The following is a 26,833-nucleotide window of genomic DNA, read 5'->3' on the forward strand; positions in this document are numbered from 1 at the left end:
AAGCAGAAGGTTAATGACATTATACAAATTCTCAGGGAAAGGTTGGAAAAACTAGGATATGTCAGTAGTTAGAACACACATTTTACCTAAAGTTTGTTAGTTCTTATCTGCATTTTTTTCTTCATTGAACTGGCTTTTGTATTCAAAGGTTCATAAAAATAATGTAAGCTTAAAGAAAAAGATAGTATTGACAGCAGTGCTAGTTCTCCTCAGGTACGATGCTTATTAAACGCCTGGCGCTGAAAGGGCTGAAGCTCCCATAGCTAACGACTTAATGTGGTTCCCATTTGGGAATCCAGATTCCTCCTCCTGGTGCCAGGGATTAGAAAGGAGAGCATCTTAAACAGAACTTTTTACCACTATTTAAGCTAATACAGTTTCATAATCCTCATGTATAAATTTCACTATATAATTGAAATGCCCAACTCCTATAAGACTCTTAGGATTCATTAATAAAATTAACTTACTGTAGCAGCAGTTGGTGTTATAGAGCTGAAATACACAAATGACCTTGTCCTTTACATACAGTACACACATAGCACTAGATGGGCTTACGACACCGAGACTTCATGGATATAGTTCACAATGTAAATGTAATGTAAACTACCTGCCTGGAGTTAGTGTACCAGAGTAAGAATAAAAAAATTGCATTTAGCGATGGTTGATCTTGGTAATATCTCACAGAATCCACGTTTGGTGTCTCAGTATAAAAATTCTTTAGATTTAGCAGTGTGCTGGGTGGGCATAAGGAGCAACAATCAGCTACAAACTGAAAAAAATATTTAAAAATCATTGAGATAACACACACTAATCATCACTTTGGCAGCCAAAGATATATGTTTAACAAGGAGAATGTGTGTGTGTGTAAAAATACACAAAGTGGTATCTTGGGGGGTGTGGGAATGAATTAGTTCTGAATTTCAGGCAGCCACAAGTCTCTGTCAAGTTAATTAGACTGTCTTTTAAGTTACCTCTCTTCCAACTGCGAGCATGGCTTCTGAGACAAGGGATTTTATTACACTACAAAGGTTACATTCTAGTCTTTAGTTTTGTCTCATGTTGGTCACAACAGCTTCCATTGCATGAAATATAAAGGTGCCTCATTACACTTACGTATAGTTTCCCTCTTTTTCCAAAGATTAAACCATATTGTTTAAAGAAGGCTCCAAGGTTAAGGATGGAGGCAAATGCAAAAGTGATTCCATATGCAGTTTCTTTTTCTTTCTTTTGTAAGAATTAATGTCCCCTTCATTTTTCCCTGCAGCCAGCAGTCCAAAGAGCTGTCTGACCGTGATTAAAGGCTACTCCGATAACAAACTCATGACATGTGCTTTGTGTGTTTGTACTTATGGCTATGAAGTTGTGCAGGCCACAGCACTCCTGTCTTAAAAGGCATACAGGCTGCACAACCTCCTCAACAGTTTAATTTAAAATCCCAGACAAATGTTTATTTAAATGAGGAACAAAGTCAATCTAATTCTTTAAAACACCTAAGCTCTGCTTTCCTACTATAGGTTGTATGATGCGTATGATCCTTTTTCAATACTGCTTAACTTATTTTAATCCTGTTAGAGTCTTCCTTTTGTTGGGAACGGTTTGAAATGTTCTCAAATGCAAATAAGAGGGATGTTTTTTGGTGAGCTTTCTTTTCTTTGTAGTGGAAAGTGAAAACACTTTTCCTAAGGTTTTATTCTAGAAGCTAATGAAAGTGTGCCTTAGCATACATGTGTTCAGGTTTTGAGCCCTTGTTTTTTTCAATTAATGCCAGGACAAATGATTACCTGACTTTTGTGTTTTGGCCAAAAAACCACATCTCTGGAATCAGCCCGTGTCAAAAAAAATCCCCTGCTTTGTACACAAGTGGCATTCTCCTGATGGTTTGTGATTTAACCTGGAACCTGCCATTCCCAATTTGGGAATAACAGAGGTGAATTTTTTTTTTTTTAGTTTGCAAAACACATGGCAGCAGTGTTTTTTTTTTTTTTTTTCAAACCTTCCTACTGGAAGATTTGTAGGATGTATTTTCTCATGTACAATACACCCCCTATCCCCCTGCCAAGAAGCAGCTGCTGGAAACTGGAGTGTGCATTATATGCAACAAATATATGGTAAGAACAGTTTCTGCTGTTTTCCAAGCAAAAGGAAAAATCATCTACATTAATCCACAGGGAGCAGAACGATGAACAGGCTTGGCTTTCTAGCTGCTGCTATGCAGTTACTTACTACAAGGAATGATTTTCCCCCCCTTTATTCTGCCTTTCAATAGCAAGGTGCACCTCTTATTCAGGGGTGTAATTTATGTGAGGAAATATGGTTTTTATCCAGGACAAAATGCTGCTTTACCAACAAGATGGATCGCAGCTCAGGTTAAACTGGAAGACCATGTATGTGCCTGAGCCACCATATATTAACAGATCAAGGTGTGATTCTTGTCCCACCCTCCATTCTGTTGTTTGTTGTATCCCTGTCTAGATGTCACATTTATCAGGCAGAGACCATTCTTGCTTCTAATGAGGCTAATGTAAACACAGCCATTAGTTTGAAAGATCCTCCAGATTTGGACCGGTCTTTTTAAGCATTTACTGCAAAGCATGTAGCATACACCTTTGGGCACTATAAAACTATAAATGCTGATAATGGCAGTTTTTCAGTTCTGCATTGTGTTCACCCAAGGTGCAGTTTGTCCAGCTGATCTGCTGTCCTGAGGCAGATGGTAAGGAGAAAAAATACATACATGGTACTATACCAGAATGAAAAGAGGAACACAGTTCACATTTGGAAACTAGTTTTCTCTTATGGAACAACAAAAGACTACATTAAAAAAAAAAAAAAGTTACCAGTGCTGCAGATGAGTTTTGATTATCATGGGTAAATGACACTGCCAGCATAGTGAACCCAAGAACAAGACTTCTCATTAAATAAAATCAAAAAGAAAACAAACAAACAAAAAATGACATGTAATTTCTAAGAAGTGTTTTTCAGGTCTGTAAAACAGCAGCTTCTCGCTCTATTTATGAGCTGGTTACCCATGATTACAATACTTCCCTACTCCTCTAAGTCACACAGCCTAGAGTGTGCAATTAAACTGAACTCTTGGTCTATGCAGTAATATGCACCGTATGTGATTTATTTAAATTTTGAGAGTCAATATATAAGGCAGTTCCTTCCAACGATTGATCATCTAATATGATTAAATGTAAAGTTTAACAAAGTACCACATTCCCATTATCTGATTCACAAAGACAGATTTGGTTAAAAAATATGCCTGAAACATATTACAGATAATATCCCAGATGATTATTATGTAAACATTGTTATTACAATGAAATTTATCTGATATGAGCTTCATTTCACATTTTAACATCAGTGCTGTAAGCAGAGGCCTATTTAATTTGTCCAGTATTTGTGCAGGGTTTTAAATGAAGCATACAAAATCTACATTGTTCTACCTTCTTGTCATGAGGATCCATCTGTTTCCAATTATTGGCCTTTAACTGATGAAGTTCATCAAATTTCATACTAATATTTTCTATGGACAACTGCAGCATATCCCAAAACCCTGCTAAATCCTGGGAGGTCGGCCTTGGATGTGCATTAGGATTCTGTACAACAGAAGAAAAAAGAATTTTGGCTTCAGTACTGATTAATGTAAAGCATTTGTACAAACAGCTACAAAACTCAGCAGCATAGAAATTTAATCAGACTTCTCTGATCTAGTAGCTGCATAAGGAAAGTTAACACAACATTATTTATCAGGTTTTTACTTGTAAAGAATTGGGGCCAAATTCTGGTATGTATAGGGACTTCAAGGCAAAAGTTTTACTTCTGACTATATGCCAAAATGCGGAGAAAGTTTGCCTTGCTGTTGGCCCTCTGTAAAAAGAGCTATGTAGGAGTATTCTTGGGCATGATCACTGTGGTATGCTTGGGTGCAACCTTGACCGCGCTGAAGTCAATGGCAAAACTCTGTTTAACTGCATGGATGCTAGGATATTACCGGACATAACTGCACGTGCATCTATTAATTTAGCAATGCATTAATTAACTTTTCTACGCACTTTGATAAAGACTATGGAAAGACTACAATTCCAGAAAAAAAAATAGTGTGCCATGTGTCCTTGGCAGATTATTGGCAAGAAGAATCTTTGAAGAGTGAAAGTCTGGGAGGAAAGGATGCTTGTTAATCCTGCTTTTTGCAGTATATCCTTTTAGGAAGAATAATTGGCTAAACCAGAATGTAGCCCTTGAAATTCTGCATATGCCATTGGCTTGCAAGTTTGTTTTTTTTTGCCTTAATGCTGAGCACTGCTCTGGTAGAATGCATTTCAGGGATAACTTCCCATGGGATAAGCAATTTTTATTTGGAATTTAGTTTCTAATTGAAATGAGCTGTTGGGTATCTGCTTTTCTAGAAGCACTGAACACCCGCGGTTCCAGTAGGAATCAGTAGGATTTGTGAATGCTCAGTGCCTCTTAAAAGCAGATCCATAAAGGCTTTGTATAATTTACTCCCACGGTTCTGTGCAGTAGTTGGCTTGGTTGAGGTTATGGTTTTATTTTTACATTCGTGTAAAGTGTGTTTTTGTTTTTTTTTTCTCTCATTAGCAAAAGTAAACCCTTAAGAGACAGGTATGAATCTGTTTCCCTCAACAACTGTCTCCTGACATGTATTTCACAGCATCGCTGGCAAGTGATTTTTAAAAGGATGTGTATACCACCAAAGCAGTGGCTGTAGGAAAAAACAAACCAAAAATGACTTTCTTACATAGAAAGGATATCAACTATAAAGAGATTCTTAATCCTTAACTGCAGACATTATTAGATTAGCAAAATGCTTTTTCATTCTTTGCAGCAACGCAGAGGGTTTTTTTTTCTATTGCATTTTGAAACAGATGGATTGTCTACATTATGGGCGGCTCACTGCTGCTACAGCAGCATAGCTATAGGGGCAGAGCCCCCTAGTGGAGATACAGGGTGTGCTTTTCTTCAACAGAAGAAAGGCTTTTTTGTTGGTATGGCATGTCTTCCCCAAGAAAACATCAGCTAAACTGGCAGGAGCCCTCTTCTGTTGGCAGAGCTGTGTTCAGTCTAGGGGTCTTGCCAGCATAGGTAGGAGGTAGGCTCTTTTCACAGCCCTTAGCCATGAGGCCTGATTTTGTGATGTGCTGAATACTTCCATCTCTCTTTAACAAGAGCGGGACTTGAAATTAGCATGTTGCTAAAAGATTGCGTCTTTGATTACAAAGTAGAGTTAAATATGGAGTTTTTACAGGGATATGGTCATTTTTAATGTCTTTTACCCAGCTACTTTTAAACTTCACAGAGATTCTCCTAATGCTTTAATGAAAGCGCATGTCACATTCAAATTCACGCTATCCCTTAAAGTGAAACCAGCACTTTAAAAAAAGCATTTTCTTAACAACAGAAAATAAAATCCATTCAATTGTAATGTGGTATCACCAGTAATGCCAACTCTCACAACAAAAAAATATCGAGAGACTTCAGATTTCCAAGTTAAATTAACTCTGACTAATGATCTCCAGATAGAACCCTCAAATCTTGGGATTTTTGCTTCTGGCGCACGTAGAGAGCACTGAGCCAGTAAGTCTGTGGAGGGGAGGGGGCAGGGGAGAGGGAAAAGGTGGGGGTGGGGAGATCAAGGTCCACCCGGTGAGGGAGGGAGTGGGGCAGGGGCTGGGTAGATGGGGGCCCCGGGGCCAGGGCAGGTCATGCAACAGAGCAACAGATGGGTCATCGAGGGTGGGGGGTGGTGAGTGGCTCCCTGCAGTGGCATGCAACCCCAGGGGAGGAATGGGGGGCACGTGTCCTTGGATTTGTGCATGGGGCAAAGGCAGGCTGCCCACTACAGGCTGGGGCTCTGTGCCCTGCTGCCTCTGCCCTGAGAGCCACGCATCCCCTGCCCACCCAGTAGGCAGCAATATTGCCGCGCAGCTCCCGGGGCAAAGAGCAGAGCCCCAGCCTGCAGTGGGCAGCCTGCCTTTGCCTTGTGCACAAATCTGGGGAGCATGTGTCCCCCATGCCTCCCCTGAGGGTGTGAGCAGCTGTAGGGAGCTGTGCCTTTCTGCTGCTCCTGGATGAGCAGCGTGCAGCTCTGTCGCATGACCCACCCCGGCCCATCTGTGTGTTTGTGTCCCAAGCTACGGCCCCCCCCAGCCCTGCTGCTGTCCCTCACTCCTGACCCACAGCACCCTATATCTTGTCAGGGTGTGCAGGGACCCCCCCATACCTTCACAAATAACCCCATTGCCACACTTCAAAAAGAGGATCTCATGATTTACATGCCAAATCTCTTGATTTTTAAGAGTTTGTCTCAATTCTTGATGTGGTGGGGGTTGGCAATACTGTACCACAGTTTCCCTACCTCAGCTTGCCTGGAGGTTTTAATAATACAGTGGTTAAAGCACAGGACAGAGAGTGAGTTTTGTGCTCCATTCCCTGTTCTGTTGTCCACCTTTCTCTGCTTGTTTCCTCATGAGTAAACTGGGAGTGCTTGTGCTTACCTACTTTTACGGGGTCAATCTTAGTTAAAAGCATGGTCTGAGATATTTGATAAGCGTTGACTAACACAACAAACTATTTTTCCTTTTTGAGGTTTGGAAAAAATGTCTTGTTATTTTTTATTTTAACACAGCTTCCTAGTACTAGAAGCAAAAGAGCCAAAATAATACTATAAGTACTACTAGTCTCCTTGCACTTCTGTTCACAAGAAGGCAGGTAGCCCTGGAAATCCCATATGAGAGTCTCATTTCATGAGATTTTCAGTCCAACTTTAAAGACTCAAGGTTCAGTCAACATGGAAAAGTATCCAAACCATGAGTGTTTATCTGAACAGTCTCCAGTTTTGAACGTAAAATCCAGGCTCCATTGAAATCAGTGGCAAAACATCCACTGGCTTTCATCCAAAGCCTTTTGAGAGTCTTTCTTTTTTTTCTATCCCAGGCATCACAAAGTTTCTACACTGGTGTGACTACATTAACTGCAATTGTATTAGTCCGTTTGCATTGGCAGGAAGCCAAAATCACGTCCTTCAGAAAAACAAGTTGTAGGGAAAAAAAATCTCGTCTAATTTAGGATGTAGTAACTCAGAGTCAGTTCCCTAGCAGTGATAGATGCACAGTCATAACTATAATACATGCTACGTACCAGGTTTTCTTCACACAGTTCTCTGAACTGGTAAAATTTCTGGGCCATGAGAAGTTGGGCGCTGCCCACTGCAGTTCGAATCTTCCCTAGAACTGAAAGGAAAGCAAATGTTGGTCAGCCACTGTGTTAGAGTCCCCTTTACTGCAGAGATTGAAACATATAAGCAAATGAAAAGCTATGTAGTAGTTGGCATTATAGATAACATTACAGCACTACTACAAACCCTATTAGTGTGTACATATGCAACTTTTATAGGCTAAACCACAGTTTTGCTGGTATAGCTTATACTGGTTTCCCCAAATGAAATGAATCAGAATTGGAAAATATGCTGGTGTAACTGCAATCATACTAAGGGGTTTGCTCATAGAGAAATGTTGCAGAAAATTGCATCTCTAGGCAACAGGCAATAGAGGCAAAACTTTTTATGGTAAACTGGCCCACTTGCAGATTAGCAAAGAGCTTGAAGAAATTGTTACAAACTTGCAAGACAACATATTCAGTACTTGGGAAACCCTACTTCTACCAATACCTCTATTTCACTTAGAAATATAAGGCTTAATTCTAGGGACTGGCTGCTAGGTTATGCTGGTCCCCAAAAGAGGCAGTAGGGTTTTAGGTCAGAGCCCAAAGGCAACCCAGAAGCTTTTTTTTCAGCCACCAGCACAACTTGTAGAAGTCTCAGGGTTGCTTTTAGTTTTATCCAGCTGCCATAGACATTTGAGCAGCAGATAATGACCCAGCCAGATCCTAAAGGAAGGTATCAAGGAGCTTCTGTATTAGTTCTTTACCTCTTGAAGACTCAGGCCCACTAAGAGAGTCTTCATCTGGCCAGCTAAGCTAAGCTTCCATGGACCATCAGAACAGTATATAAAGATCTGTGCAGCACATCAGAGATCTTGGCATATGGTTCTATAACAGGTTGGCTGAACTTGAATTTTTATTGTTACTGCTTGGGCTGTGAAACAGCTGAGGAATCTGTTAAGCATAAGTCACCATCTAAAACAAAGGCAGTCTGCTCTAGAATTGGAAGTAGCTGGGTAACTGAGGCTTTGAGGATTATTGTTTATTTGGGGCGGGGGGGGGGTGTAGGTGTACATATTGGAAAAGGAAGAGAGAAGAAACGCACAGAAACAAAGCTGAAAATTAAACTTAAATTAGCACCAAAAATGCAATCCTCAGGAGAGGGAAAGGGAAGGAAAGAAAAGTGAAAAAGGCAGACTTTGGGGAATGGTGATTTAAAGAGATTTGGTGCTGTGAACAAAAAAAACCTGGCTCTGGTTTATCTTATTCCTTTTCTGCTCAGAAAAGTGGGATTGTGTACATTCTCGCATGTAAGTGCATGTTTGTAAACCAACAAGATTATCTTCATCACCAATTTTCCCTTCTAACGAATCAGCTACTAAACCCTGAATTTTTAGGTAGTATCTCAAACCAAAAAATATTATTATCACTTCACTACCGAAAGACACAAACACAATTTGGTCTGCTTTAATTTTCACTAATTATCTGTATTTCTGTAACACACAGAAACCCCAGATAAGAACTAGGTCAAAATCTAAATAGATGAGATGGACACATGAAGGAGGGGAAACGGAGGCACAGAGCAATGTGACCTCGGCTATGACGCTTTGCAGCAGACCACTGGCACAATCTAGAATAGATCCCAGGTCTTCTGTGCCATGTCTATGGACCATGCTGCCTCTCTCCTCCACTGTAACACAACGTTTGGAGACCTCTTTGGGGGAAAATACCATGAACATATTTGACTAGTAAAACAAGCCAAGAACTCTGGTGACCCAGCAGGGCCCATATTATCCATTTGCTACCAGAGTGCTGCCACAAAATAACTATAAGCCAATTTTTTTTTCTGAATAGCCAAGAACACTTACATAAATCGACCAAGTAGGTATAAAGCTATCATTCGATGCTGAAGTGTGCTTAATTGAAAGCACGTATACAATCACAGACCCATATTTTGCTTTCTAATTTGTACTGCTATGCTTATGGGCCTTATGGTTGCAAAGCTGTATGTAGAGTAGGAAGGAGGAATAAAAAGCTGGCTGGGGAAAAATGTTCCAGTTTTATCTTTAGAAGGTATGGAAAAGAGTCATATACACCCTCTCTCCACCCCAAGCCTTTTACTTTGTTCCCATAGCTCAGATGACCACTACCAAGAAATAGCTGTGAACTGGAAGATTCACTAAGTGGGATATTTTCAACACACTGCGCAGGGAATTCTACACACCAGTCTCATTATTGTTAATAAGACTTGCGTGTCTAATTCCCTGCGCACAGTGCTGAAAATGGACCCCTTGGTGTGTCTAGTCATTTATGCAACCCAATGTGCAAACCACTCAACTGAAAGGAGGCTTCAATAGTAGGGAGGAGGTACTCCGAGAGCTTTCATGTGGTTTCCATTGTTATGAAAACTCTTCCCACTGAGTACATTTCAGCACAGCTGCCTCATCTGGAGCGTGGCCATCCGACACTTCGCAACAGAGCCCAAGAGTAGAGACGGGGAGAGAATGGGCTCTAAACTTCTTATTAAAAATGAAGAAAGTGTTGTTTGTAGGATGGACAGTGACTGTGGGAAATCATGTTGGGAGCATGTTCCCAAATGAAGTAAAAATAACTTTTGCCATGAGGGTAGGGAATCATTCCTCTTTCTTTTTTTCAAGCTATAAAAGTTTTTAATATTTCAAAATTATCATGAGGTAGAATTAGGGAAGAAAGGAAGGCCTGGCTGCCTAGCGACTGGCTGTTTCTCTGAAAATCACCATCCCAGCTGACTGTGAGGTGCATGCTGATGCTGTTCTCCATTGTTACTGTTTCTGTTATAGCTGCTGATGTATCTAGTCAAGTGTCGCTGATTTCTTGCCCCTCAAAACAAGCAGTCTATTAATGTTCTACCAGCCAGCACAACCAACCCTGGCGCAGAAGATTTTTTTAAGCTGTTGACAAAGAACATGAAAGACTGAAAGGAATCTTCCCAGAAAGCAAAGTCTTTCCAGCTCTGCCTCAAAAATATATGTTGCTTTTAATTTTGAAGGCAGAATGCTCTTCTCTCTAATTCAGACAAAATTTCTGCTGCCAGAAAGAAAGGAACTAAGAAACAATTAAAAAAAAAAAGAAACGTGCTGCCATACTCTTTCTCTGGATAAAATCCTGAGAGGCTCTGCACTTGCAAAAAAACCACAACAGTTTGGGGCCAAACACAGGAAAGTGAAAATATAAGAGTCAAAATATATTAATCAGAGATAAAGCCCTTTGCAACAGGGGAGGGGGATCCAGGAGACAAAAAATACTTAAACCGACACCTTCAATTCATAGAACATCGACATTTACAAAGCAAATGGCAAACTACCAGAATCCAAGACGCAGTCATAACAGTTGGAAACGGGTACAGAAGTTGACTCATGTTACCTTCTAATCTGTAGTTTCTCATACTGCACTCATTACTGTCAGACGTGAATGACTTTACAGAAGTGTATTAAGTAATGTGACTAACATCTGTCACGTGTTGCCTTCATATCTCCCTCTGGGGAAAAGTGTGTGCAGTGAGGTATCTTGTTTCAGAAGGGTGGTGATACTGGTAGTTGTCATCTGTTTTGCTGTGATCCACTTTTTCTTCTAAATCTACTTCCTGAACTGGTCTACTGGGGGGGGAAATCTATTGTCATAGCTGTTTGTGAATAACTATTCTGCTATAGCTATTTTGCAATAATTATTCTAAAATAACTCCACCATGTGGGCATTATTTCAAAATGTGAAACACTTACTGTTGTGTTTTTTATTATTCTTCCAGAAAAACATCCACGTGGGACACTTATTTTGTATCAGTTATACAGATCAATCTCCTTGTGGAGAGAAGCCTTTAAGTTACTGATTTTTCTCATCATTTGTATGTCTAAGCTTAATTGTAGGTCCTTTGGGCAGGGACTATCAATTCTATTAGGTCTATAAATTGCTCAGTCCTCTCTTTGGAATGATATAGAAATAAATGCAAGGCTAAAGAAGTAAAGGCAAAAAGCCCAAACAGAATAACACAGAAAAGAATGATTGACTCAGTCACTGGGACCAAGACTAACAACTTCAACACAAATGTCGGAAGCATCTTGTGCATATGAAGTGATCCTGCCATAGGAGTTGTCACAATCTATTTCTAAACTAGCATAGACCAATATTCTAGCCTATTTATGTTGACAGGCCAGCATTTAAATAACTCAAGGCATGACAAAAGGCAGGAAATACCCCTAGGTCAGCTATTAAAGAGAATAAAGGCTCAATGGAGCAAGTTAAGACGACCTGATTCTACAATCCTTGCTTTGAATAACATTTAATTATATAAATAATCTTGATGAAGTTATTGGGTTTATGTTGATAGGTGACTACTACTTAATCTAAGTAAGGGATGCAGAATCAATTCCTAAATGTATATCTGTTTTTTAATAGTACAATTGACATTTCCTAACTATAGTATCTTGTAGCTTGTAGATTTTTTTTTCTTTTTTTTTTGCTATTGTATTTCGTTCTTCAAATACCGGTGGAGAGAATATATGGGACCTGTGTCTTCCGAGACTTTGAAAAACAGACTGAATGCAGAGAGCGCTGGTCAGGGGAGAATATTTATAGGAAACCAGAGTAAACAGAAGTACGGGAGGATAGTGGGAGTAAAATTAGTCAGAACTTTGACTACTTCTAGTTTCCATTTCTCATATATAGCCAGTTAAGATAGGAGAAGTCTTTTTACCTTTGCCCAAACTTTATGCTCTTGTTCCTAGGCTGCACTGCTTATATTTTACTTTAAACAGTAAATTTTCATGAAAATGTGTAAACCCAACATAACTGCAAGCAGAGACTCTTGACTTAAATAATTGGGATAGTGAAGATTTGACGTCACCTTTTGTGTATGCACAAGCCCAGAGGGATAAAGTATTCAGGCTAAGTGATCAGGATGATGGTGGGCATTTGTCTTCTGAGCTCCTTTGTTTTCTATTGCAGTTTTAACTATTTGGGTTCTGACTAATTTCTCCATTTACATCTACCAATGCACTTGCAAACTAGCCATGACCTGTGGTGAATCAGAACTATTTGCAGTTTTTTAGGATGAATGAAGTCAAGTTGAAATATTGAAGCTGTACATGAATATGGAATGTAGACCAAGGATTGTAAGAATACTACTTTTTCCTATACCTCAGCTGGCTACAAATGTACCCTGAGATCATATTCTACTGATTTAATACCAATATGAGGAAAGGATTTTAGGATAGTCAGAGTTTGTTATGGATAGGATTCCTTAATGGCCTACTGTGTGATATCTTGCTTTTGGGGGCAGGGGAGAGGGGGAGAATAGCAAGCATGTAATAGATAAATCCAAACTATTCTGAAATGAATTGACAAAAACCTAGTAACTTCAATAAACATTAGATCAAGTCCTTAATTGCATACTTAAGCTTGCATCTTTAACTCTTTCCTTTCATAAAGAGAGAGCACTAGAATTCCTAGAAACAATACTTGGGTATACACAAAAAAATAAACTATAGTGGAGGCATATTGGGTGTCCTGGTTTAAAGAATGAGTATCAGTCTGCTTACTACACATGCTACAGTTTTATCAGACAATGTTGTCAAGTAAAACCAGTATATTCGTACAATTATTTCTCAAGATGAGAGAGAGGACCAAAGACATTTCTCTGTATATTTGTATTTCCCCCTGGAACAGCTGAACCTTAACCTGTTTTTATACACAGCAGTAGACTGCATTCCTAGCTAGAAACATTCAGTCCCATCTGGTAGATTCATTCCTAGTTAGATAATACTGAACGTATCTATGTAACATACAAGCTACTGTCAATAGCAGTGAGCCGTCTCCCCAAGACAGCTGTTTCACACAAGGGCTGCATTGTCTGAAAGAAGCTTGTATCATTTTACTTCAAGTGCTGAGGGAACAAGCATTATTCTGTCAGCTGCCATGGCACTGAGGAAAATTTGCTCGTTGCAGATTGTCATTATTTTGTTATTAGGTCAAACATGCACTGTGCACTGTCAGAGTTGAAGGCTGAAAACAAAAGATGCATTCCTTATTCTGCTTATGTTTTATCAGTTAAAAAAGAAATCCTCCGACTCTGCCGAGTTTATAAAAGACATGATTTGGTTCTGAGTTTACAACAACAAGCTTTTGTTCCCAACATTAGTGAGCTGGCTACTGTGACTTTCACCATATGCTTTTATTTGGCAGCAGGTAGAATAGGAAACTGCTGTCCAGCAGTGGAATGTCAAACAATGTCCTCAGGAAACAGCTGTCACATTCAAGAATCTCGGATGACATCACAAAGCAACCGATAACTCACTAAGGGCTGTTAAGGTCGACCCCTTTCCTCCTCCTGCTGCCACCAAGCACAGTTAAAAAAAAGATTTAAAAAGCAGATAAATAATCTGCAGGTTATATATACCATGTGATTTTTGTGCTTCACATGGAGGCACTGATACTAGCCTACATAACTCCTACTTTCTATGGCCAGAACAATTTATTTTTAATGGGCGGTTCAATTTAAAAGCTTTTGTAAGTATAAATACTGTGAAATACTTCAAGGAAATTCTAGTACAGAAATGTAACAGCTTTGTATATATCAGCCCCATGAATTTTCTATTTGTCCAGTTTCCCTAGATGACTAGTTGTTTTGATGGCCATGTAAAACGTTATTAGGTTTTCCCCTGCCATCTGTCATTACCATATATGGCAGGCACACAGATTGAACGGTTGTATGTTTTAAAATATTTTCGTGTGTGCTTGTGCATGCATTCCACTTTCACTATTAAACTCCTTAATTCATGACATTCATTATTTGCATTCCTTGAAGAGAAAAATATTGTACTGGCATGTGCTCTAATATATATGTATTAATAACATATATTGTTGATATACATTGGAAAGGTAAGGCTCAAACAAAACACTGTATCTAAATACAGCTCCAAGTCTGGGATATGTGAATCTGCACTTGAAGGTCCTGGGCTTCATTTTTTATGGTAGGCAGAATAAGTATTAACACCTGTCTGATTATTGAACTTGTAAAGTGGCCTGATCCAAAGTCAGTGGAAAGATACCTATTAACTTCTATGGACTGGTTGGATCTGGTATTAAAAGAATATTTTTTACCAGCAATATTTTTATATTCAATTACTTACTGTCCTCAGGCAAGTTGTTTTCCCGTTCTTCTCTTTCCATCTGTTGGCACCAGCCTTCCATGCGATCTCTCTCTGCCTGAAGAAGCTTCAGAAACCAGTGTCCATCTCTGTGACACACTGACCTTTGAACAGCCTCCAGAGGATCTTCAGTTATAGAATCAATCCAAGGGTCAGGAGGAGGTAAAATTGAAGGGTCAAAATCTGTATCAAAGTCATCATCCACCGCACATGCATGATAATGGTTCCCTGACCCCTGTATGCTAACGGTGGAGGTGCTTGCATCTCGGGAAAACTGTCTTGATATTTGCCCAGTGTACAAAGTGTCCTCTTGAGGATCCAGTGATATTTCAAAGTTCTCATGGAAATCCAGATCTGCTTGCACAGCTGCTGTTACACTATTAGATCGCGTAAACCTGCGGAAGCTTTGAAGAACACAAAAACAACATACTCAGACACACTGTGATAAACTAGTAATTCAAGAAACAAGGATATTCTAAGGTTCTACTTCCTGGAAGCTTTGCAGGAATGGCAGTCATGGCTGTCAATTTTTATCAGAGACTGGTTTCATTGGGGTTTTTTTGATAAATCACCAAAATTGGCTAGCTTTAAGGAAAGAAAACAACTTTACTCAACTTTTTACTTTGAGTTAGTGCTTGTGATGACCTGGAGAATAGATCAGATGATAAATATTGGCTTCAAGTGCCTCAGATTTTTGGGTGCCCAGTTTGAGGCACCTAAGAGGAATGGACTTTCTGAAGTGATTAAGCTTCCACACTCTGAAACGCAGACTATGTTAAGGTTGGATACCCAGAAATTGAAGCACCTGAAATCACTTATGACTTTTGAAAAATCTTGTTTTTAAGTTATGTATGCACTGAGCAGGTACAGCAAGGTAAGTAACATACTGTACGTCTCCACTGAAACCTTTAGGGATACTTTGATTCTGACCTTTTGAAAGTCACCTGCAGATGGCTGTAAGGGGAGTTTGATGTTCATGCCCATTCACTCTTTGCCTCTTGCTAATTCTGCCAATAAGCTACAAATTCATTATATATGGAATTTTTATGAAGGGGTGGAGGGGAAGAAGGGAAAAGTAGTCTCAGTTTATTTTAATTTCTCATAAATAATTTGCTTCTGCTCCAAACATATTATTGCCATCTTGGATGATTTTATTGCGAGCATCACAATATTTCTAAGTGGTTCTGCAATTTTTATAATGCCTGTCATCAATCATGCAACAATCTACCCGTATCCATATGAGTTGTTATCTCCTGCTATTGTGAATAGGATTAAGTGAAGGCTACCCTCACTAAGGTGGCTACCCTGTAGCTGAAAATGAGGCTTCCCTCCACATATATGGTCTTCATTTTGCATTGTTTCCAATATGGCAGAGGCCTAAGAGAGGAGACATTGATCCTTTTGTCACCATTTAAGGGATTGTGCAGATGCCAGGAATGGCATCGATTGGGGAGGAGGTCAGCAAACTGCATTAAGGAAACAGAGCAAAAAACCCGTGCGGTCAGCGCAGGAGGCAGACTCAGAAGGGCTGCAGGGATTGCAAACGGTAGAAGGCCGACTTAGGAGGTGCAGAAGCAACTAATGGTGGTTGCAATGGAATGTGATATGGCAGCAAGGGTGAATGCAGAAGTTGGAAGTGTGTGGAAAGAAAGGAGTAGAGAAATACAGAGGCCAGTAGGTATGTGTGGATCTGATAACTCTCAGAGGAACTCAGGCTACAAACAGACATTGCCCTTGTGCCAGAAAATGTTTTATGGAACATAACGCAAATGAACAAAATGCCCAAAATGTAAGCCTGATAATTCCTAGTAGTAGCTTGTGCCACATGATTGTGGTGAATCTTTGCTTAGGAGGAGCTCAGCTGGGCATGTCCAGGTGGGGTGGTGCCTGCTCCAGTCTTTCTGCCTTGCTCCTGCACAGTAGCAGTGGTGCCTGCCCACATGTCTGTCTGGTGCACCATACTGCCTACGGAATAGTCCCTGCAAGTGGGGGCTGCCTGCACTCTCCAGGTACATAGGCACCGACTTTGTTTTTTTGCTGGTGGGTGATCACAAAAGTAAAAAAAGAAAAAAACCCCAAAACCAACACCCAAAATGGCACTTTACTTTTAATTCGGCGTATTTCTGTGCTGAGATCTGCGTATGCCCAACCCTGCCAGTTACTTCTACCCATCTCTGCAGCATCTGTATAGATCAGGGACTTTAGTGGGGCTTTCTTGGCATTTTTATATAACAGCTGATTGACTCAGCTTTAGCTAAAAGAGCCAAAAAGCCCTGCTGAAGTGCCCAATCTTTACAGATACTGCAGAGTCAGACTGAAGTAATGTGGTGCTTCTTCCAGTAAAGTGCTTTTTTTTTTTTTTTTTTTTAAACATCTACAAGCGTGGCTCCATGGATGCTGAGTTTCGGTGGTTGCTTGAGCCCTGGAGCACACATGGAGTCAGTGCCTGTGCCCCTGGCAGATTATTTCAGAGTGTGTGTTCTGCGCTGCAGAGAAAGGGAATCCCATGGGCTAGCCTGCCCCATGCTTGCAGACACGCACCTTGGGATTTGGCCAAGCAGCTAGGGCTGTTGCTCTGCAGAATCAGGGCCCTGAAGTGTTGGGAATAGCAGGTTCCCAATCTTGTGGGACAATGGCCCTGGACATTGTCTTCAGAGCCGGCCATAGGGAAAATAGTGCTCTGGGCAAACTTGTATTTTGTCTTCTTCCCCACCCCTGCCAGTAAGTAGCACTGCTGCAGGCAGAAGCAGGCAGACGGGGGCCCGGGGCAGCCTGATACGGAGGCAGAGCAGCATGGTGTGCCTGGCAGGCAGGTGGGCAGGCATCACTGCTGCTGTGCAGGAGCAAGGCGGCAGACTGCAGCAGGCACCATCCCACCTACACGTGCCTGGCTCGGCTCCTCCTGCAGTGGCTGAAGGCAGACTGGGATGGGCACCACTCTTCCTGCTTGGGTTGGGGATCAGCTGGCATGGGGACAGTGCTGCTGTGAGTACAGGCTGCTCACTCTTATGTTGTGTTTGGCCCCCCGACCATGGCGCCCTGTGGAGTCACCCATGTAGAGTGACAGAGGCATCCCTAGAATACAGGGCATCTCATTGGTGTGGTGGGAAACCACTGCCCCCCTAGGCCGATCAGCAGTGAGGGGCAGGGCAACTGCTTTGTTGGCCAATCAGCAGTGAGGGTGGAGCAACTGGACCACTTGGCCATTTGGCAGCAGGGGGCAGGGTCACCACAAAAAGCCACCTCCCTGCTTGGCTGTCTTAGAACCATGCTGCTCCCCTGGCTGTGCACTGCCCAACATCTAGGCACAGCCAATAGAACCATGAGGATAAATGATTGACATGTATTGCCACCAATGAACTGAGAAACAGGCCGTTTTGCCATTGGTTCCTCATTTCAAAATGGATAGGGGACAAAGGTTTAAAAACAGGATGGTGCAGTATAAAACAGGACCAATGGCTAAGCTACACCCAGTCCTAAGGCTGGCTCTGAGCGTCTGCACCTGGATCAGCTGTGCCTGGACACATCCCAGCACTGCTGATTATGCAACAAAAACGACATCTGTTTGTAGCCTCAGAGGAAGAATGGGAGCTGTCTATCTTCCTTCTTTAGAGGAGGGCAGGGAGAGAGAGAGGTAGAATAATAAAACAGTTCACTAGGCTGACATTTCATGGCTGCTGATGTGGCCTCTCAGTGAGTCAAAGCATGGTAAAATGGAAGTTTAGAAGGGGATACCCCTACAGTGAGGGGGGATGTAGAGGTTGGGGGGAGGAAAAGAGCTGGCAGTATTTTAGTTGTTATCTTCTCAGTAGTTTTCCTATCTGTATTTGTGCACCTTATTCTAAATGTAGATTCTTCTTCTTCTTCTCTCTCTTTCTCTCACTTTTTTTTTAACAACAGCATAAGACAGTATTTTTATTGTAACAGCTGTTGCTCTGGACTTATTTTGAAACAGGTGGTTAAGTGATGTAAGTCATGGTGATACCATTATAGTTTTTTCACAGTAGGCTCCAGTTGCATTGACAAGCTACAAAATACGAGATAACCCAATATCTGAAGTTTTTCAACTGAGTGAAACATTTCACTTCACACTGATCTGGTTTTGTTTATCAATTCGGCCACCAAACTGAAAAACCCATTATTTAGACAATCCATGCATGCATGTGCACTCTCTCTCACTCACACTCCTTTTATTCAGAAACCAAAGAAAGCACGACAATCAATAAACAGTATACTCCTCTTAAGACAAACTTTGTGGGCAGAAGGGAAAAAGCACCGGCAGCTCTCTTTTTCATGGCTCTAAGGAAGTCTAACTGCAGCAGAGCCTGCCTTTGCTCTCTTGTGATTTACCCCAAGTTGTGAAACTTAACCAGATGGTTATATGCCTTTATTTTAGCATATCTGTGAATCAACTGACTGTTTGTACTGCAGGTAACTTCCTGGCTCTCCAGAACAAAGCAAATCCCAAACGTGAAAACATTAGGCTCTCCTAACCAAGATGATGTATTACCAGAAGCATTATATTTCAAAACTTTCAGAAGTATACCCTTACTATTTTCAATATGAACTTGTGTTTCTAATGACGGACTCTGTTCAACATATACAGCAGAATGACCTACTTCTTCTTGTTCTGTTTTTGATACCGGGCTCTGTAATGTATCTGCCCTTGGAAAAAAAAATTATTTGGTGATAGAAAACAGCATCAGCTTAGAATTAAGGAATTCAAAGAAATAGAAGTTAAATTAAATGAAATAAAATGCCTCTCAATGCACACTTATACAGAGTGCCTCAGTTAATGGTAGTTTGCTCCCCAAGGTAACTTCTCCACCCATTTCTAAAATAATCTATCCTAACAAAATGCTATCTGAATCCCAAAGATCTGTTTAGGTCAATTAAAGGTCCATGCCACATCTAGCAGGAGATCTACTAAATCTATACAACAAAGTTTACATTGCCTTTACATGTACAGAACATTTACAAGTAGGTAAATCTTTCTTGAGAAAGCTTTTATACAAAAGATGACTTTTAGGGGTAAAGAGCTAAAAACATGAACTCTCTGTCTTGCCTCTTCACCTGCTTTTAGATTCCTTGCTTTTGTACTCGTTTGTGCCCTGTAGGCACAAGGTGTAATAATTACAACTTCAGAGAACTACAACAGATATCTGGCCCAAGGTGCAGAAAACCATGAAACCACAGACTGGATAAACCAGTATGGAGCACAATAAAATGTCTGTTCTGAAAAGCAACAGCAGGGTCACTCATCTCTCTGCTGCTGCTGCTTGTTCGTTCTGAGAAACATGTTTGTTTCTATTGTGGGGCTTTTTTTTTTTTTTTTAAACAGCAAAGGAACCTACAGATGGCAAGTTGCAATGACACAGTAATTCCAGCCTGCTTCATTATCTCTCTGTTCTGTTGCTGCTTGTATTTGGTTTGTCTGCCAAGGTTATGATGGTTTTAGCAGAGTGAAACTAGTTGTACAAATGGCTAGCAGATTCAATATCACTGACATGCGAGTCTTGCAACAGTAGGACTCTTGACAATATATCTTCAAGAATTCATGTCAAATAGGCAGCAGACTAAGTGAGCTGTGAGGTTATAGAATGAGAATCTCATGTTCATGGCTCTTCTTTATTCATTCATATATTTTTGCACCCTTATGTAGCCTTAAAATAGAAACTATTTCCCTATTATTGTTCTATGTTAGTATAATCCTTTAGATATTTTTTTGAATGCACTGTAGAGAATGTGTGGGGACAAAAAATGCTGAATATCCAAGCGAAGTCAGGCAGCCCTAGTGCAAGGGTATAATTTAGGGGAAGTACACATTTCAAAAGTCTTACCTAGAATTCTGAAATTTGAGAAGGTCGATTGACAACAGATGAATAACTGCAAAGGTAAGATTGTAAAATCTTGTTTTGGCAGTTTAAATAGTAGCCCAAGCAGGAAGCCATGTTAAGTATGTGTTATTGTTTAATGCAAGACCATCTAAACTAAAAGAAAGACTAATTGAAAAAGGTTGCACTCGGGAGCGGGGGTGGGAAATAGGTTGCAAAAGCTAGCAAGAAGCCTGAGAAGATGGACACTTGTACATTTGGAGCCTATATACTGCTCTATCCAGTATGGTATTAGTTTTGCTACATACGTATCATTTCCCGCTTGTAACATGTTACAATTGGAACATAACAGTTGCTGCCCTTTTGAAAGGGCTCCAAATGAACATGTGTTCATACCCAAAGTGGAAAGGGGCTTTCTTTTCTTCTAGTAACTTTTGAAGATACTTGTCTATTCTTCACATTTTCCCCCTAGAAATGCAATAATATAGGTGTTTTTATAATACACATGTGCACCTGCATTAAAAGGCCTTTTCTGATTATATGCCTTTTGTGTCCTGAGTGACCTCATTTGCTGACTATTTGGTAGTTGTCCTTTATCAGTCAGTTCACTTTTGGAAGTACATGATGGATTACTGTCTGCCACTGTAAAACAGCAGTAGCCTCAACTTTATTAGCAAGGAATCCCAAAATAGCTGTCATCAGGTAATGCAGAAATAATGTTTTCTCACTACAGAACTTGACAGGCAAATCTTACCTCTTGATTTTGTTCTCCAGACCAATAAAAAAGTAATAGGAAAAAAGACTGTGTAAATAGGATATTCATCACCAGCAGTTGGCTTACTTTGGATATTTATTTCTTTTGTTATTAGGGAGAAGGTAAATGGGCCTTCATCACCTGTTTAAATGAGCTCATTTACTTAACATTAGAGAAGCTATGGGGTGTAGGGTGCTGAAGACCAATATGTAAAATAAGGTCTGCCAGATCCATGGTTTAACAGGTAATGAGGAACCTGCTCAGAAAAAAACATAAGCAAGGTCACTGCAGTTCATATTTTTTCTGAAGTCCCTTTTCTCTCATGGTTTTAAAGTTAGAGAAGGAGGATGTTCTGGTATATTTAGTAACAGCATACACTCTCTATTATTTAGTAATCTTCTTAGCACATACAAAATATAAAAAATTGGCACTAAATGGTCTTGTGATCTACTTCTAACTACTATCAGTGAGAAAAATCCTGTAGACTTCAGGAAGCCCAGTAGAAGCAGCTCAGATTTGTTGTGTGTGCGGTTTCCTGTAAGGGAGAAGATGCAGAAGATACTCAGACTCCTCATTGGTGCTTCTTTTGAAGCTGGACCATTGGGCAGCCCAAATAATGATATGTGTAGGACTAGAAGGAAGAAAGTAAGTTAGAGGATGTGTAGCTTGCTCTCTCTCTCTCTCTCTTTTATTGCCTGGCATGAAGCAGTACTTCACTGTGTTCACTGTTGCACTATCTATCACACAGCACAGTGGGTGTCAGGCAGTGTTGTACTAAATCCACAATTTTTAGCAGTTACACTAGCTAAAAATGCGCCCCCAACAAGGAAGAAGACAGTACTGCTGCAGTCATCAGAGTCCGCTTGGCAGATGCTCCACCCCTTTGGAGAGGGAGGAATTTTGTTTGCTCCAATCCATGCGAAAAACCCTGGAGTCAAATGCTGTGTGGAATTCTATCTTCGTATGTGCATTCAAGTGGCAATTTGCTGGCTGCACAAGTGCCATTTTAGCTATTTACACACGGGTTTAGATTCTATTATGCCTACATGTAGACTGAATGTGTGTAGTTGGTACGAGCTGGCTGGGCAGGTACAGCTATGCACATGCTCCCATTCTGGACATGTACCTGTGTCAAAGTTAAAAAAAAAAAAAATATATATATATATATAAAAAAACCCAGCTAACAATCCATGGCTGGATGTTAGATTCCAGAGAAGAAGCTTTCCACATTTTAGTCTCAATAGGTTAGTGATTAGGACACCTGTCCAGGAAGCTAGAAGCCCAGGTTTCAAGTCCTTACTCATCTAGTAGAGACTTGAACCAGCATCTCTCTAACTTCCCAGCATAATATTCTAACCATAACACCACTGGTTAGGCCAGGGGTGGGCAAAATGCGGCCCAGGGGCTGGATGTGTCCCGCTAGGCCATTCTATCTGGCCCGTGGGGCCCCTAAAAATTTAGAAAATTAATATTATTCTGCCGAAACTCACTAAATGGCCCTCTGCTCAAAATAATTGCCCACCCCTGGGTCAGGCACTACTCAGACTCCTCATTAGTACTTCTTTTACAGCTGGACCATTGGGCAGCCCAAACAATGATATATGTAGGACTAGAAGGAAGCAAGTGAGCTAGAGGATGTGTAGCTCAGTGGCTTAGAAGACATCAGGCCTTCTGTTCTAACCTGGACTTTGTTCCCCATGAGGCAGAAACAGCTGTTACTAAAACATTTTACCCATTAACTATTAAATGCAGTGGGAAGTGAGTCAGCCTTAAAAGAAGTGCTGGAGAAGAATCAGAAAGTGCCTAACCTGTGATGTGGTAATTCTGACTTTCTAGCACTGTACTTGAGAAAGCCAGATTCAAACATCTCTGGGCAAGGGCAGCTTAAAACCCCGGTCCTAAGTTAATACCTTAAGCTGTCAGCTAATGAGGATACAATAAGGGAGGCTGTCTCTTCCCCATTCCTGAGTGCTTTTTCTGGGATTTAACTCAGGTACCGCATGTAGGTAACCACATGCCTATCCAGGAAGTTTAAAATGCAAAAATACCTACAGTGTTTCTGTGTTCATTTGAGAGTATTTATTTCATAGATATACTTTTTACAGTGCTGTATAGAGATACCCAAGCTAGCCCTGAAATTGGCTATTACCCCAAGCATCTGCCTGGCAGTACATACTTGAGAGCTGTGGTTTTCAACCTGTGCTCCACGGACCCTTGGGGGTCTGCAGACTATGTCTAAGGGGTTCACAAAAGATGACTATGATCAATCAAAAATATGTGAATACCCACCTCGATAATTCAAAAGGGTCTGCACCTCCATTCAAATTTTTTTAGGGGTCCATCAATAAAAAAGATTGAAAACCACTGCTTTAGAGCCCTGTCTAGACTACAGACTTACTGTGCTTGGCTTGATTTACTCACCCCTGGTGATGCACAGATAAATCTGGTTTTGCTGTATCAGGTGGGCTGGTAGCACAGAGCCACATGGTGTCTTTCTGAGAGTGCTGATAGTGGGCACAGTTAATTAGACAGCAATCAAAAAAGGAACCAGGTGCCTTCAAGTGCTTTATAAAGCAATGGGTTAATAAATCCCAGTCATGAATTATGTATTTAAAGCTTTATGGCTCTTTAAAACAGATATTCAACTGTTTTGTGAAGCCTGAAAAACCAGCTCCTGAATAAAGAGTCCAAACACTTTATCAAACCTAGCTTTTCACCTGGGTGACCCATCAACAGTTCATCTGTGAGGTAGATATTGGTTTGATTACAGATACAGCTCCATCATGCTGCATTTTGTGTCTTGTGAGCAGGTAGCAGGATGAAGTTGTCAAGACATCAGCTTACAGACTACACTCATGTCCTCACAAAGCCAGTGGACTTAATTCTTGGCCTTCCAGCCTCAACTGTTACCCTGGAAGTGCTAACAGTGTATATTGTGACTCTGTTGGTGTAACAGCATAGCAACAATAATCTGTTTAAAGTGATTTATAAATAGTATTTTAAAATTAACCCTCTCCATGTCAGCAAGTAATTATCACTATGTCACTTTTGAAGATGGGGAAACTCAAATAGGCAGGCTAATTGACTTGTCTTTATCCAGACATGGAGTCAAGATCAACTCCAGCCTGATACCCAGTGCTATGACCAATAGACCACAAATTTTATTTGAATTCAGCTACAGTTCACATATGACTGTGGACAAGACAACCTGCTGAGAGACAACATTGGAAGAAATTATCTTCTATAGTAAAGTTTATATTTTAAGTATAACTATGCATTTTTTGTCTTTTTTCTCAAAGAGATTTTTCAAATTGCTTTTATACAAAGGATTTTTTGTGGGTGGCCTCTCTTATTGAACTAACTGGGAAGGATATAAACAAGCTTTAAGGGTACCAAGTACCATTCCTCATTTATAAGCTATGACATTCCACTTTAAATGTACTTGTAAAACAGGAACATAATGAATTGTGGAAGCACACATGCATTATCTTTATCTAGTTTCTGTTTTATCTAAAATGTTTAATCCTATGAAAAAAGTGATTTTTCGCATGCAGGCTCTTGGACACCTTGTCTAGGTGGTGTGATTTTTGCCTTAAAATATTGTGGTGGTGTTTTGCATCTGAAAAGAACATCATACATAATAATTTAGGGTGCAGATAGAAGTGCAGCTCCGAACTCTACTCCGAACCTGTTCTGCAAAGCATTCCGAGTTGTAGCCTTACTCCAGACCAAACAGAAGCTCACTGTTGGTGCCAGGGGGGAGGGGAATCTAGCTGCAGAGCCTGTAGCCAAGTTCCCATAGCAAGGGTCTGCACTCTCTGTCAGTGCTCCCTGTTTTCAGAATGGGAGGGGAGGGGGAAAGGCAGTGGAGGGAGCTCATTCTTGGGGCTCCCCAGCTGGTGCTGAAGGGTGTGGTGGGTGAATTGGAGCCTTGGGGGGATGGCTGCAATACAGCCGTCCCCCCCTCCAGGGGGGGTTGAAAACCCCCCAAACTGAACTCTCTCCACTCCCTTTCCCCACTCCTATTCTGAAAACAGCAGCAGGCTGGGAGCTCAGCAGATACAAGTTATAAAAGATGCTACATTTTGTAATATTTTTATCTGATATCTCATGCCACGAGTGGTCAGATTTTCACCCAATCGGCCATTTTTTAAGCTGTTTGCAGCCATGCACTTGTGTTTGGTCGCAGCTATAAACTGTTTTTTGTGGCCAGATAGTTGAAAATTGTCACTTCTGTCTACACCTTTGCTTCAAGAAATCAATCAACTGTGTACTTACCACTTCTCCTCCTCTACTTGAACACCTATGGATTGGAACTTACTGGTTGCTTTATTTTCACCCAGTCTGGTGGATTCTTCAGCGCCATCCACCTAAAAAAACAACAAAAAACTAAACAAACCAGATATACATGGCACGTGTTTTAATAAAGATATTTAATGCAGCTCATTTACTTAAATTGTTATTGTATCTTATTTACCAAGGGATATAAGGTCTATGCTTCTACCATAGCTGCCTTTATTCATTCAGATGCTTATTTATCTACAAAATACCATGCACATTTATGACTATATACACACCTGTGATTCTTGCTAATGTATAAAATGTTTGTATAGGCAAGGATGGACTTGCAATATGCAGATGGAGTTTCTCCAACATATGATAGATTCTGATTACTTGATTTATTTTTAACTAATGTGAAAGTGCATGAGAAGTGAAGTGATGTTGAAAATTATATATTTTAAAGGAATTACTTTTGTTTACGTATTAGCATTCTGGAATGGAATATTACCAATACAAGATTCAAAACACATTATATGTGCTTTTTATCTGCACTATTAATCTTCGAATTGATTCATGTCAACATTCATCATAACATATTTGATACTTTTCCAGTTCAGCTGGGACCTGATTTTACAAACTAAGCTGAAGGTAAGTATGATTGGGTGTTTTGGGTAGCATCTGAATTCCTGGTTGTTTTGGCCCAGGCATTGCATGTATGATACCAGCCCAGCAGAACATTGGGGTGGGTGGGGAATTGATGGCTGTCCAGGATATGGATATTAAGCTTAGTTATTTTGGACTGACATGGAACTATTAAAACAAAACAAACCAAAACAACTCTTTGGGGTAGAAATCATTTTCTTCTCTGAATCAGATTCAGTTAGGCACTACTCAAGCTCAAAAAAAAAAAATCTGGACCTTGGTGTTTTAAGGTGTAAATTTACAATATTATGAGTGGTTATTATAATAACAACTCAGCACCTAACAGCAAATGACATTTTCCTGTGGAAACTAGAGTAATGTGAAGAAGTGATCTAAAAATTCCTACTCTGAGCTGTGGAATATGAGCACCTAAATATTTAGACCGAGAGGGTTGGAAGTGGAAAACACAGTGCTAACACATACTATAATGAATGTCTCTCCCAATTGACTATACTACATAAGCATGTAATTCTATAAAGATTGAACATAAAGAGGAGACTCAGGACCCAAATGATTTTCAGTAGGAGCCCTTTAGTTTGTGCCCTGAAGAACATTACAAACTAAACTAAAGTATACCAACATAGGAAAATATAATATCAGAAAGGAAAGGTTCAGAGTTGCACAGTCTTTCAATATAACTTCTATTGCTGTCTCTTAACATTTGGTGAAATTTTACATCTTAAGCCCTTCATTGGTTCAAGTCTATAGAGAAATCTGCCAACTGGTAGAAAGGAGGCAACGTTTTTGTGTTGGGTTTTTTAAAGTTTTGTTTTGTTTTGTTTTAACCAAAGACAGCTCTGAAGCTAAGAAGTCTTGGTGAGGTGATAAAAGTTTAATGATAAGTGTACTTCAAACTACATCCATTAGAGTGAGAAAATACGATAAAACAAAAGCAT

General features: G+C 40.3%; 1 protein-coding gene across 6 annotated transcripts in view; it reads right to left on the reverse strand.

The window, feature by feature from the left end:
• Positions 1 to 26,833, reverse strand: part of DLGAP1 (DLG associated protein 1) — a 735,970-nt gene that overhangs the window by 3,850 nt on the left and 705,287 nt on the right. For 5 of the 6 annotated variants that reach the window (XM_059724196.1, XM_059724192.1, XM_059724194.1 and 2 more), the window contains 4 exons: positions 25,233 to 25,324; positions 14,349 to 14,770; positions 7,165 to 7,256; positions 3,450 to 3,602 (listed from right to left, as the gene is read on the reverse strand). In XM_059724196.1, the coding sequence (XP_059580179.1) occupies positions 3,450 to 3,602; positions 7,165 to 7,256; positions 14,349 to 14,770; positions 25,233 to 25,324 (759 nt within the window). Of the gene's footprint in view, positions 1 to 2; positions 3,603 to 7,164; positions 7,257 to 14,348; positions 14,771 to 25,232; positions 25,325 to 26,833 lie in introns of those variants that run through there. The other variant, XM_059724197.1, reaches the window with a different exon arrangement.

This window comes from Alligator mississippiensis, chromosome 3 (genome assembly GCF_030867095.1).
Source record: "Alligator mississippiensis isolate rAllMis1 chromosome 3, rAllMis1, whole genome shotgun sequence".
Classification (NCBI taxonomy): domain Eukaryota; kingdom Metazoa; phylum Chordata; order Crocodylia; family Alligatoridae; genus Alligator; species Alligator mississippiensis.